At 38.1% G+C, this 13,194-nt stretch overlaps 1 protein-coding gene across 1 annotated transcript; it reads left to right on the plus strand.

Moving 5' to 3' along the window:
• Positions 1-1,345: 1,345 nt before the first annotated feature.
• Positions 1,346-10,056, plus strand: LOC114013024 (protein FAM240B). The gene is made up of 3 exons (XM_027791276.2): positions 1,346-1,449; positions 8,237-8,381; positions 9,683-10,056. Exons 2-3 carry the CDS (start codon positions 8,242-8,244, stop codon positions 9,759-9,761), a joined length of 219 nt encoding a protein of 72 aa, XP_027647077.1. The 5' UTR covers positions 1,346-1,449; positions 8,237-8,241; the 3' UTR covers positions 9,762-10,056.
• The last annotated feature ends 3,138 nt before the right edge of the window (positions 10,057-13,194 follow it).

A 13,194-nucleotide genomic window follows, 5' to 3' on the forward strand; every position in this document is an offset into this window, starting at 1 on the left:
AAACCCAAAAAAAACCCTCCTCTGATTTATAGTAAATTTAGCTAGATGTGTTTAGAGAGAAGGGGAAGTTACTCAAACTCTGAATTAAATAGCAAGGAAGCATTTATGCTGCTCTGCGGCACTGCTGCTGTATCAAGCCTGGGCACCAACCTATCTTCATAATGCTGTATTATTTTAATATTCACCGAGCAGATCTTATCCGCTTGTGATTTCCAAACACAGCCAGAGTTTGATCTGGTTTTCCAAAAACGGAGGAATCAACTTTACCTATGATTTTTTTTTTCAATGCCATGTGTGAATCTAGGATCAAAAGACCACATTACCTTTTTTATTATCATATGGGTAGAGGGAAGAGTTAATTTTTGTGGTTTCATACAGTACGAGATGGGACAACACATTGAAGAAAACTACTATCCTAATGCTTTGAAGGAGTTAAACAAACTGACCGGTATTTTGAAGAGCTGAAATTTTCCTTTACAAACAAAGGCTGCAGCTGCTAGGTTTTGCTCAGGGTTTTCTGCTGTAAAGCTGACTGCAGAATAAATAAATAAATAAATATAAATTACAGAAAACATCCATCTAATGGCTGCTGCTTTAGCTACTTGGGGTCTGAAAAATTACAACAAAGGAAGATTAAAATAATCAGCAATGGTATAAATACTACTTAAGCCAGCAGTCACATATGGCGTATTAGCAATGTATATGGATTTAATGAAAACTGAGATCAGTGCATACATCTGTCATCAACCAAACCCACAATATATTTTCTTGAGAAAATGAAATGTAATGATATAAATGTTCAGCCGTAATAGAGTTATAACAACTCCAAACGGAAAACTAGTGCTGGTTTAATGCATTTTGTCGGCTAATGTTAACCAAACAGACAATTCCTATGACGATTGCCTTGAAGATAACAGATTGTGTGATAGGTCATAATCAAGCACACATCCTTAGATTAACAGCTCCAGAGTACTGCATACTTCTGTAAGTCACCCTGTAATGCAAAACCAAGCGTGATCTGTTACACCATTTCAACCTCCATTACAGCTAAGACAGTAGTGCGGAATTTTTCAAGCTTCACAGGAGGAATATTAAAACGGATAATACTAGTACGTGTTTTAAAGAAAATCCTCAGCACTTGCCAAGTCATGCTCTCTGAGGTATCTGCCAGTGTGGGAGGGATGCATGCTCTCATAGGGGCCTGTGTTTCATGGTCATCTCAGGCAGGGGGCTGCAAAGTTCATTAAATGATCTTATCTCACTGCTGGTTCTGTTCAAAATAACCTTGATATGATGAAGGATTTATGTTACCCTCTCTCCAAATAAAAAGTACTGAGGGATGCATTTCATTACTGCCCTGTGACACTGGAGAAGCCAGGGCTGCAGTAGTAATATTCCTCATTTGTGTCACAAAGAGGATTTCTTTCCAGGAAGAGCCCAACTCCAAAGGTAAGTAAGAATTTGTTTTTTGTGGTTAGATTTTCATAATAATGTCAACAAGAAATGTGTTTCTTCTCTAACTTTAATTCTCACAAAAGTATATTCTAGGAAAGATGAGAGCATGAGGAAAATGCCAGGGAAGAGTGCCCAGTTTAGCAGCATTCTAAGGAAGCTGAGTAGCATTGATACAGAAAAAATATTCATGAGCAATTTCCATGCCACAACCCTGGATAAAATACCAGGAGATGCGGCTGTACATTCTCAACTGATGGGCTAAAGGGTAGCCAAGGTTACACACACACTGTTCACACAAAGGTTTTTTAACAGCAATTTGCTGCCGAAAGTTTTTTAATTTAGTGGTAGACATCTTCAAATGAATCAGGATCAGTTTCTCTTGTATGTTTTGTCAGAATCAGATGATTTAATGAAGAACCTGAGCCCTAGGCAGGATTTATTTTCTTTGATCCTAGACCACCAAGTCCTCCTGTACTTAAAAATAAAACAACAAAATAAACCATGTCCAAGATCCTTGACTAAAAAATATTAATTTATGCTATATACTTGATCTTATGAACTCAGCAGTTCATCGGATCAGGTATCAAATGTATCTGGCAGTGGAGAAAATCTAGTGATCAGAAACAACATCTGCTCAGACAAGCAGACTACAGCCACTTTAAATACACCTTAGAGGTTGAAAGTTAAAAGTCAGTAAGAGTTGGACAAATCTATGGAAAGCTCAAGAAAGGCACTTGGACATTCTGTGTTGCACAATGCTTGCGAATGCCTGTTCTCCTGACACTTGCCTCTGTGTGACTGCCACCACAGTTCTGTTTCTGTGTGCCAGTGGAAGGAATGCAAGCAGCCACCATGGAGAGCCAGGCACAGGGAGTGGGAGAAGCTAGGGAGCAGAGGGGCACTGAAAACATGCTTCAGAGAAAGTTTGGTGAGATTTGCTTGAGCAGTCGGGGAGAAATGCAGTTCCAGCAAGAAGTAGAGAGAGATTTTTCAGAGGGAGCGGGAGAGCCGGGGAAATCAGTCAGAAAGATGTTTGAAAGCAGAGGTGTGAGTCAGCCAGGTTAGGCTGGAGGGCTACCATGGGGAGAAGCTCAATAGAGATGAAGGCAGAGAAGGAGAAAGTGAAGGGACATCTCCTGGAAGCCCTTGGCGGCGGGCTGAGGGAGGAGAGTCAATGAGGACCACAGAGTGAGAGCACGTATCTAAATAAATAAACAGGGAGCAGAACTAGGATAGCTGAATGGATGACCTGGAGGGAAATGAAACTGTTGATTCCTCAAGTGTTTTGCTCAAAAGGTTTTAAGAATTTTAACCCTCAGCCTGAGGACTGCTGAGGCCTCTGGTACAGAAAAGCAAGGCAGTGAATCAGTTCCCTTCAGTTCAATAATTCAATCATTCAGGTGTCTGGTATCCAGGGAACAGTGAAAACAGATAAAGAGAACTGAGGCCAAACAGATGAGGACAGAAGAAAACACTGTACCTGGCATTCAAAGGCATTGAAACTGCCACTGTAGCAGCATGAGATGCAAAACCCACATAGCGGCCACAAGCCTTGCCTTAATACATTTCTCTGTCATAAACATATCATATGAGAAAAGATCCAAATTTTTAACAACTCAAAACATTTCGAGTACAGCTCTTCTCCAGATTAGAAGAACAGACTGAGACCCATCAGCTTTTCACAGAAAAGTAATAATGAACTTTGAGTATTAGGAACAAGGAGAATGATTGAACAGAGACTACTGCATAGTGCCTGAGTGCAAACATTTTAACTTGCACGCTAAAATTACTTAACCTGCATGTTAGACTTTATTAGCTAGATGCACACCTGTAACTCATGCACTCAGGTAACTCCTACTAGTATTGCTCAGTCACATGTCAGTATCATTGTCATTTTCACAAACAGAAAATTCCCATTGTGTGGAAAAGTCCAATTAATTTGATTGGAGTTTATATGCAAAGAACAACCTCCTGACTGTGCACACATCCTAGTAAGAGCACACACTTCAAATTCTGGCAAGCTAGGAAATTCTTCTAGCAGAGTAAATCACTTGCCTAGAATTCCTTTATTTCATTGCAATCTCCAGACAGTGCTGTTTACAAAAGCATAGATTGATAGTAATGCCAAAGTGCAAATGGAAAGAGAACAGTGCAGTATACATGCAAAGCCACACATCTTTGCTGATGAGACACTCTCATGAATTTTTGAAAGAGATCAGCACAGTGTTGGGGACCTTCTTGCACCAGAAGACTATACTAGCCTTCTCCGATCCCCAGGCTGGTGCTGCAGGTCAGCTCCAACAGGTGCAGCTCTGTACCTGTGCACCAGTGAGGCAGTCAGAAAGAGCTGTGAGAAACCTCTCCTCATGTTGCTCACAAGCAGCACTGAGGCTCAGGGTGTTCATGACATAGATTGCACCATGTGACCTGCCACACAAACTGAAAGGTACAGGGGGTTAAAATAAAGTGCTTTCTTCTGCCCCAGAAGAGTTTTACCCAGGGTCTGAAGACCTAAGTTAGTCTTGAAACTGGTGTGCTTTCCCAGGCAGGATTTCAAAGCAAACCTCAATCAGCCCTTTGAGATGTGAATTGCTGCCAGGTGCAGAAGCAAAAGATAAATGATATATCCAAGATGCAAGGAAAAAAGAGGGAAATCATGGCTGAGATTACTAGTCTCATTTTCTAAAATCAAAGCAAATTTCTTATTGTTTTGAAGTCAAATATCAGCCTTTGCATCAATAGTCTATTCTCCTGTACATTGTGCAATTTTATATTAATCCAATGCATTTATATAATAAGCACAGTCACCAAGCAAGGACCATGAAAAGGCAGATGAATAAAATAGTACTGTATTATTTCTAGGAAGAAGCGTAACACTCTGAAAACTCTGACCAATTGTGCTATGCAAGAAGCACAAGAAGGGGAAAAAACAGCTTTTCTGACTTGTGTAGATGCTTTATAAATTTAAAACCTAGTTAAACTAACATTCAAATTAAAATAAAATCATGTTCTGCTACGGGAAAAAAAACACATGCTTTTCTTTACATACCATTTTCTAGCTAAGAAATTTGTGACTTCCAGTTCTCTCTATGAAATGGTGTGTTTCTTCTGGTGGTAATGTTTTCTCATAGAATCAATAAGATCCACCCTCAAACCATGGATTTTTTTACTCACAAAAAAGTCAAGATGTCACATTGAATGGATCTTACTTTCCTCTTTTTTTCTACCAACATAATTCTTGAGTTCTGGATAACAGTGCTAGTGTCACATCTTCCCTGCCTTTGTAAGATCGTCTTTAGCAAATTGGGTCTAAATAATATCAACCTGCTCTAAAATTATTAAATATAAAAATAAACAATCATCTTCATCTTGTGTAGGACAAAGTCTTCCTAGCGTTTATGCAGCTATTCCTTTTGTTTGAAAGCAGCTACATTTGTTATCCAGCTTGCAACCAGGGCCCTGTCAAAGATGATTACCAGAAAGAAGCTCTTGTTATTGTCCTCTTGAAGGATTGCCACTGGAGGCTTAAATGACGCTTCATTTAGTCCTAGCCGTTGCAGGGTAGTTTAAGTCAGACCTAACTGCAAGATCTATAAAAGTGCTATTACAAGTGCCTATATGCTTTAACAGTATATTTCTGACCAGCTGTTGTACTATACATAGAGATTATTTGTTTAGGCTGCTTTGGAGGCTGCTTCCATGAAGTCTTTTTGATTCTTCTCTTTCCCTGTTAAATAAAGTCCCTTTTGCTGCTTCAAATGAGGTTCGAAGGCATGAAAACAAACTGTATCCAGGTGATAACTCCTTGTGCAAAGCCACAATACAGGCTTAAAACCTATTACTCCATTCTGAAAAAAGCTGAAGTAGGAGGGGAAAATACAGTGTTTCCACCACTGAGAAGATTTTAGCTCAAAAACTTTGTCTTAGGGCAAGTGAAATACTGACAGACTGGGTTTGATATCCTTGATTGCCCATACAACCCTGAAGGTCTACGACAACGGTTTTAAAATGGATGGCAGGATGGAGATGAATTCAAACACCTATGCACACAGTGTTCAGGCAAAGGAAACCAGGTGGGTTATTTTAGCAGAGTTATTGTGCAGTTCCTACAATCACTGTGTGAACAGGCTCAAATAGAGGGTTTGAAATAAAAGGTAATTTAGGGTAGAATGATTCTATAGTTCAGAGAAGCAAATATTGGTGCATTAACACACTGGTGCTTATCAAGGATGTACGAGGATCAGTAAATAATGATGCAGAAATTCTAAGTTCAGTTGCTTTGATACATATTTGAGTGTTCTCCAGTATTAGAGGGAAGGAAAATAAAGAGGAAGATTAAGGGCTGAGTAAGAGACAATTCAGCACCAAGGCATCCATACATTAACACAAAATAAAAGGTTAGGAAAGAAGGACAGGCTCAGACAATGTTTTTAGTGTGCAGAAGCAAGCACACACAAAGAAAATTCCACAATAATACACAAAGCACTAATTCACACCCCTACCCAAAAGAAATATCAACACCTCAGCCAAACCTATAATGTTTAGTGCTATACACACTTTTAGTCTCAACGGGGTTCTAACAGTCTTCTAAATACTGCTGGCACCAGGTGTAAAGTGAGAAACAATAAAAACTAATTCTGAACTTTTCTTTTACTGGGTTTAAAACTTTTTTCTTGGGATTTTCTGCTGTAGGGAGGGGTGTTGGACAGATACATATATACAATACATTCAAGGCAGCACCAAGAACATATGCAATCAAACCAGGAGGCGGAGTATTTAAAACGAGTAAAGGATATGTGTGTTCTGAAATTGTATACTTGAGCTCAGTCATACCTTGTGGCAATGAGTTCGATAACTTTGACTTATTCAGAAGAGGTATTCACCCTCATATATACAGAAAAGACACATCACCAGTATGTTAAACAGGAATTCATAATCCATAATCTTTCAGAAGGATCAAGTTCTTATGCTTTGGAATCCCTTCTGATTAAAGAAAACAGAAGACATTATTTCCTGGCAGTTTATTTTGAAGCTTCAGGAATACCTGGGAATTTCGCTTGCTGCACTTCAGCAATATTGTTATTCTCAGAGATTAACTCCTGGAATGGAAAGTCCATTAGTTTGACCCAAAGGTTGTTACCACGTCTTTTTCATATATTTTTAGATAATAACTCCTGGTACACAAGAAGTTTAAAAGGGTAGTGACTGTTGTCTGGGAACAGAGATTTGGGTTGGCAATGATATATATGGGGATATTTATAGACTACATATGCTTTATGAAAAGACCTACTTGTATTAAGAGAACTTTTGACCTGGAATTGGTTATCCCCTACCACAGATGGAGGTGTTCAGCTGTACTTGCAGTTCATATTACAGACTGATGCCAACACTTATTTATACAGTTATAATTTGCATAGAACCTGAAAAACATGCTCAGTAAATCTCTTCTGCAGAAGTCAGGCTCAGATACTGGTCTTCTATCATTTGGATGTCATGAGGAGGTTTTACAGGGAACCAGAGGGTAGTCACAGGGAAATCCCAACAAGAAAGGGACCTCTTTAAAAGGGCTGCTTTTGCTCTATTTATATGCACATTATAATAACTTTTATATTACATTAAAAGTCTTTATAATGTGTCTCTCAGTTTTTCACAAAACAGCCAAATCTCCAAAAGAAATTATGTAAAGATTACCAGTTCCCAGTTTTGCTTTTCTTATGATGCCTGGCAGGGGAATGGCAGCAATTTCTTCAAGCTTTTCCAAGCTAGCCTTGAGGGGCTTGTTTACTAGATCTCCATGGCTCTGATTAAAATAAATTACAAATAATTGCCATGAATTCAAATAACGCATGAGAGGGCCCTAAATACTTGCTAAAAAAATTAAATGTTCTGGAAAATATTATAATGGCATGTTCAATGCAAAACCACACAGTAATTTGGAAGGCAGCATAGATATACTCATTCCATATTTAATGAAGTTTTGAAACTGTATGATTTTCTGGCTGTAATGTGAGATACATGGACTTGACTGTTAGCCCATGAAGAGTCATCCTGAGTAAGATACTCCTTTCCTAGGAAAAGATTCACTCTAAAATTCACTTTTAACAGGACATTAAACGAAGGGGGAGTTACAGAGTGGGAATTGATATATAAATACATCCAGTGAGTTTGCTCTCTTTTGAAAATTGTAGAAGAGGGAGAAATATTTAATAAGCAAGGGGACTTTTGTAAGTCAGCATCTTACAAAATTATGTACATACTTTTATACATATACATTTTCCTCATTCCCAAATAAAGCTAAGGTAAGCATTATAATGACTAACAGCAAATCACCAGACCTCTTTTTCTTCATTGTTCTAGTCTTAATCTACAATGGTCCCTTTATCATTTTATAGACATGAAAACAGAGAGGAACAATCCCATTAGATCTGGTAATTTTTATATTTCCCTTCCATTTTTTACTACAGTAAAAGGTAGCTTAATCATTAGGCTAAAGAATACAACAGAACTGTACTGCATTATGAGCTTAAAGATCACAGGCAGATGGAGGTGAGAGATATTTGAGGTGAACAAGTAAGAATTCATATCACTGCAGACAGCGTATCCTCAAGTGTCAGAGGTAGAAATGAAAAGCTTGGTGAGTCATGTTATCCTGATCTTACAAAAGAGAAACTGTGTGACCCTAACACTTTGAAAATCCAAAATAGCAGAAGTGTGCTTTATCCATGCAAACAGATGAGGAACCAATAACTTGTCATATGGTTCTTTCAAATTTCTCCTTTAGAGAAAATGAATAGCCAATATATACGTCATGAAGTCCGGGGATGTGAAACCAGTGACCTGAGGAACTTCTGGGAAAAGACTATTGAACAACAAACTCGGTATCTGCAAATTGAAAAAGAACGTCAGCAAAAAAGTGCTCTGACAAAGTGCGTAGTTTGTGTCTGGAAAGGTTATTTGAGTTTGGATTGTAATTCTTTTTTAAAGAAAAGTGATACCTATATTTAAGTCATGCAATGAAAGCTGAAAGTATTTTTTTTACATTTTTAGAAAATAATAAAGCTTTCCAAATTTACGTGTTAATGCTAATGTGTCTAAGCTATGGCTTCATGGGACAGAGACTAACTCACACTTGTTCCATAAACGGGTCCAAAATGTGGAACTTTCTGAAGTTATCAAGACAACATCTAGCAATGCAGGCTTGCCTTGAATGTCAAGGCTTATGTTCACAGCAGAGATAGCACAGATGTGTGCCTGGCCCGCCTTCTTTCTCTGTGGCCTTCTTTTAGATTTAATTAATTAAGGTGGCCTAACTTCAGTATGGTAAAACCATAATAAAACAGACAGTCCAAGTATGCTAACTGACCAAGGCAACCATCATCCATAGCCATATTTACCTCGTCAGTCATATTTACCCCAAAGAGAAAGGCCAGTATGTGGCAACATCGGTACAGTTCTATTTCACATGCAGTCTCCATAAGTTGAAGGTGCATGCAAAGATGGCTATTTTGGCTTGAGATCATTCAAGGAGCAAGCATTTTTTCACAATCTCCCTCATACACCTCTTTGGAATAGATGTTTGACAACATAAGAGCAAGGATGGCCTTGCATTAATAACTATGAATGAAGGAACACTGGAATTAGTCCCTAGCATGTTTTACCCATTTATAACTAACCTGGTTTCAACACCTGAACTCCTCAGCTGTGAAATTCCTGTCTTTTCTATTTGAGGCAGTCTTGCTGTGGTACCTAGATACTACCAAAGAGAAAACAAAGTGCCACCTATCACCTAAAGATGTCTACTATGTGTCTAAGAGAAGTTTCAACAAGCATGGTGTTTCCAAGTCAAACAGTGCTCAGGAGCCTCTATGCAGTATGTTTTTTAAATGTATTTCTAAGGAGGGGGACTGGGGAAATGTTGGGTGATGCTACCCAGCAGCTGGCAGCAGGCAATGTCCAGCGGAGATCACAAATCATTCCAGCACACAGAGAGGCACTTAAGAGAGAACACACTGGAGATTAAACGAACCACAAAGCTCAGGTGAGCCCTAATTGGAATTGAAGAGCTGGTCCTGAAGTGCCATCCAGCAAAGCACTCTGAAGGGGCAGGGCAGTTTGCATGAGAACTGGGAAAAAACACGAAAGGATAGCACCGATGGAAAACATGAGAAGTATAAACATGGTCCCTGTAAAAATATAGGAACAAACTGATCTGTGTTTCTGTCCTTAGGCTCAGAAATGAATGGATGGAAAGGCTGGAAAAAAGGATAAAGATGTTGAGGACCCAACCTGAAGACCCGTCTAGTTGAAGATCCCACACTTCACATGTTTGGGGGAGAAAGAATTTTATTTTTTTTTGTAGGAAAGTATGATGGTGTGATGCAAAAGCTGAGTCAACTTTACTTTGTGACTTAAAGGAGCTATAATTAATTAGCTGTCATTGTTAGAAGTTTCATATATGAAATCTCTGTTGCTGCTTTTAAAATTATGTACCCATCCCTTCATTCGATACACGGAGACTGAAGTACTCTGAAGTCTTCAGGACTAATAAATCATGGTTCACTGAGCTGTAGATACCTGGAAAAAGTTTAGTTACACACTTAGTGCTCAGCAAAATAATTTCCATGACATTTAAGTTTCTGTGTAGACTGCTTGTAATCTAATGAAGTTATTTTCTTTCAAAATTGTTTAAAAGTAGTGGAGGGTTTGTTTTGTGTTTTTTTTTTAACACAGCAGAACCCAGCTCAGACTAAGGAAGAGGGGACATGTACAAACAATGCCATCACATCCGAGATCACTAGTGGAGCCAAATTTGGTGGGAGTTACAGATCCTGGATGCCGTATTAAAAGTCTGTGAAGTTATTAGTATGTATCCTGAGAAACAGGCTCTGTGTGAAACCAACAAGAGTTGCTTAATTAGTTAACCCACATTAGTTAACTTGAAATACTGTATCAGCAAAGACAAAGCAACTTGAAGTTTTGAGGCTTCTTCTGGTACCTGACCTGGCTTGTCTACAGCTGGAGTGGTATTTCTGTTTCACAGAGCAGCTTGATGCATTTTTACAGTTGTCTGTCATCATGAGTAACAAGCACACTTTTTCCTTTAACACTTTTTCCCTCTCAGACCCAGTGTATAGTCCTTAACAATCAGTACCTTCAGAAGCATGGCAGGTTTCCTCTCCCCCATTTGCCATCAGTCAAAAATGTTTCTCTTTCCCTTCCTAATGCTTCATTAGGAAACGTGGCATTTCCTCCAAGAGTATCAAAGCATTTCAATGGGCTGGTGTAATAGAATTGCTTGCTTTTTAGGGTGACCGCTTTGTTGCCACCAGAATGCTTGGGGTAATGCACTGCAAAATTGATTGGTTTGAGCATGCCAAAAACCTCTTCCCTCAATTGCTTAACCTTTTAATCCCTTTTTATAAGACTGTTTCACTACTTCTCTGGTAATTTATATAATTTCAGAAAGAAGATTTGAGTTGCCAGTGGGGTGAGAAAAGAACAGCGGAAGGGTTTGGGGTTTTAAAATATTTAGACCATCTGTTCTTTTTAAAGCAAAACAAAGATTTTAAGTGCTAATTTTTCTTTCTTTATCCATCACCTTTTAAATCCACTTTTGTGTGTCCCAAGGTCAACCCAAACCTATTACAGGAATTTAAACATGTAAATAATGTTTGGAAAGCCTGGGAAATCCATGAAAGCCTGAAAATTAGACAGCCTTGGAACGTGTACTCAGAAATCAAGTCATCAGCAACTATGTCACCAAACTTGAGAGCAGAATTTGCCTGCCAGCTGACAAAAGCTGCTAAACTCATGTTCTTCAGTTGATTCTTTTTTGTAAGCAATTTTTAAAGTAACACAAACTTGGAATATGCAGGATAACAGTATAATTACAATAGAGCTATGCTTTAATAAACAATCACACAACTTAATATTGGGATTTAGTAAAAACTAGATTTCTTTGAAAGCCAGTTCACACACTTCAATTCTCCCATCATCTGTCTGTGCCTTCTGCTTTCTGAAGCTCCTAAACTCCATTGTGAAACAGCATTGATTTTTATAACATTTTGGCTGACATAGAGCTTGAACTGAGTTAAGGGAAACATTTTGCATCCCCTCATTCGTTGTGCAAGTGACTGCACAAGGTGCAAAACAAAGGGAATCAGAGCTGATAGATTTTAAAAGTGAAAGAGGTACTCCTGAAACAAGGGGTTTTTTGCATTTTACATAGTTATGATCCTTCTTCTCTTCTTCTTTTCTTCTCATAAAGACAGAATGAGGAAAATCCATGGAGAGCCAAGAAAAGACATGCCAGGAAGTGACTCCCGTCTGAGTCCCTCATTGCACATCTCATATGGTTACATCACTTAAGAGTGCTTTGGAATAGGTCCCTATCAAGATAGGACACCCCAAAGTCATCTCTTTAAAATGATAAAAAGCAACTTGCTTTTTATGGACTGCATCTATTCCAGCCCAGGGCCAAGACGAGTTCTGAAAATATATTTCTAGAATTAAGCCACTTTTCTTCTGAGCTTTGCAGTTTCACCTTTAGTGTCTAGATAAATTATTTCAGGGTCAGGTTCCTCAGCATTAGATTCAGGACTTTGGGCCATGTAATCTTTATTTATCTAAGTGCTAGCAACATGTTTTGATACAAAAGCCACCACGTTTGTAGAGGTAATCTACCTCGGAGTTTTGTAATTTACCACCAAAAAAAGAATACATATCCACAGAAATAAATATAATCTAGAGTCAATCAGCAAAAATAGTGTGATAGCATTAAAATTCAAATCTAAATGTCAAGAAACAATCTTAATCAGAAGTTGGAGCAAACTCCAAGATGAAAATGGTTCCGGCAATTTGAAAACACAAAAATATAAATCTTTAATTTACGTTGAAGGTCATAAGAGAAATGAAAAGGAGACAAAAAAAAGCAAAGTACAATTTCTGTGAGACTTGGAAATAAGCCATAATGTTATAAAAAGGAGTAGAGAAACCTGACTGTAGGATTAGAAAAGTCATCAGCTAAAACCTGATAAAATCAGCTGGGTTTTATAAAATCATTATGGTTAGAGAGGGTGCTTTGATGATCTTCAGACTATTTTTCACCAATATGCAGTTTTGGAATGTAGTATTCAGTTAAACAGGTTAACATCAGTAACTCAAATATTTATAAAATAGTTCCTTGAAAAAACACTTCATTTCTATTGATTTTTTCTATCCATATTTTCACACAGGTTTTGAGTATAACAGCAAGATATTTTGAGTTATGCTAATCTAATTTTATTAGCTTTTGTAATTAATGTGTAGTAGATACTTGCTTATCTCCCTACCTTTCACTATTTTACCACTTCTTTGCTTCATCCTGTCACTAAGTAGCAAAAGAATTTATGTTGTTTTCTCATTACGAATGCATGGTACAGAGCATTTTGAAAAAGCCTGCAACAGTGACAAAAGTAAAATGTAGTCAAGTTTTACCATCCTCGGAAGGTAAAACACTAAAGAATCTGGACTCAAGGCCTTTTAAACAATATTTATGGGAAGTATATTGCATGTTAGCACAAGAGCAACAGACACTACATTTTAGCCATAGAAATGATTATTCTAGCATGTGGATAAGGGCTGACAGCTGTGAAGAATGGTTCTGTCAGTAACTTAACAGACTTCTTAGCAGTTTAGCCCAAACTGTGACAGCTTAAATACAGTTCTTTGCTCAGTACTCCTTCCTGACCAGTGTCTTTC

This window comes from Falco peregrinus, chromosome Z, assembly GCF_023634155.1.
Source record: "Falco peregrinus isolate bFalPer1 chromosome Z, bFalPer1.pri, whole genome shotgun sequence".
NCBI lineage: Eukaryota > Metazoa > Chordata > Aves > Falconiformes > Falconidae > Falco > Falco peregrinus.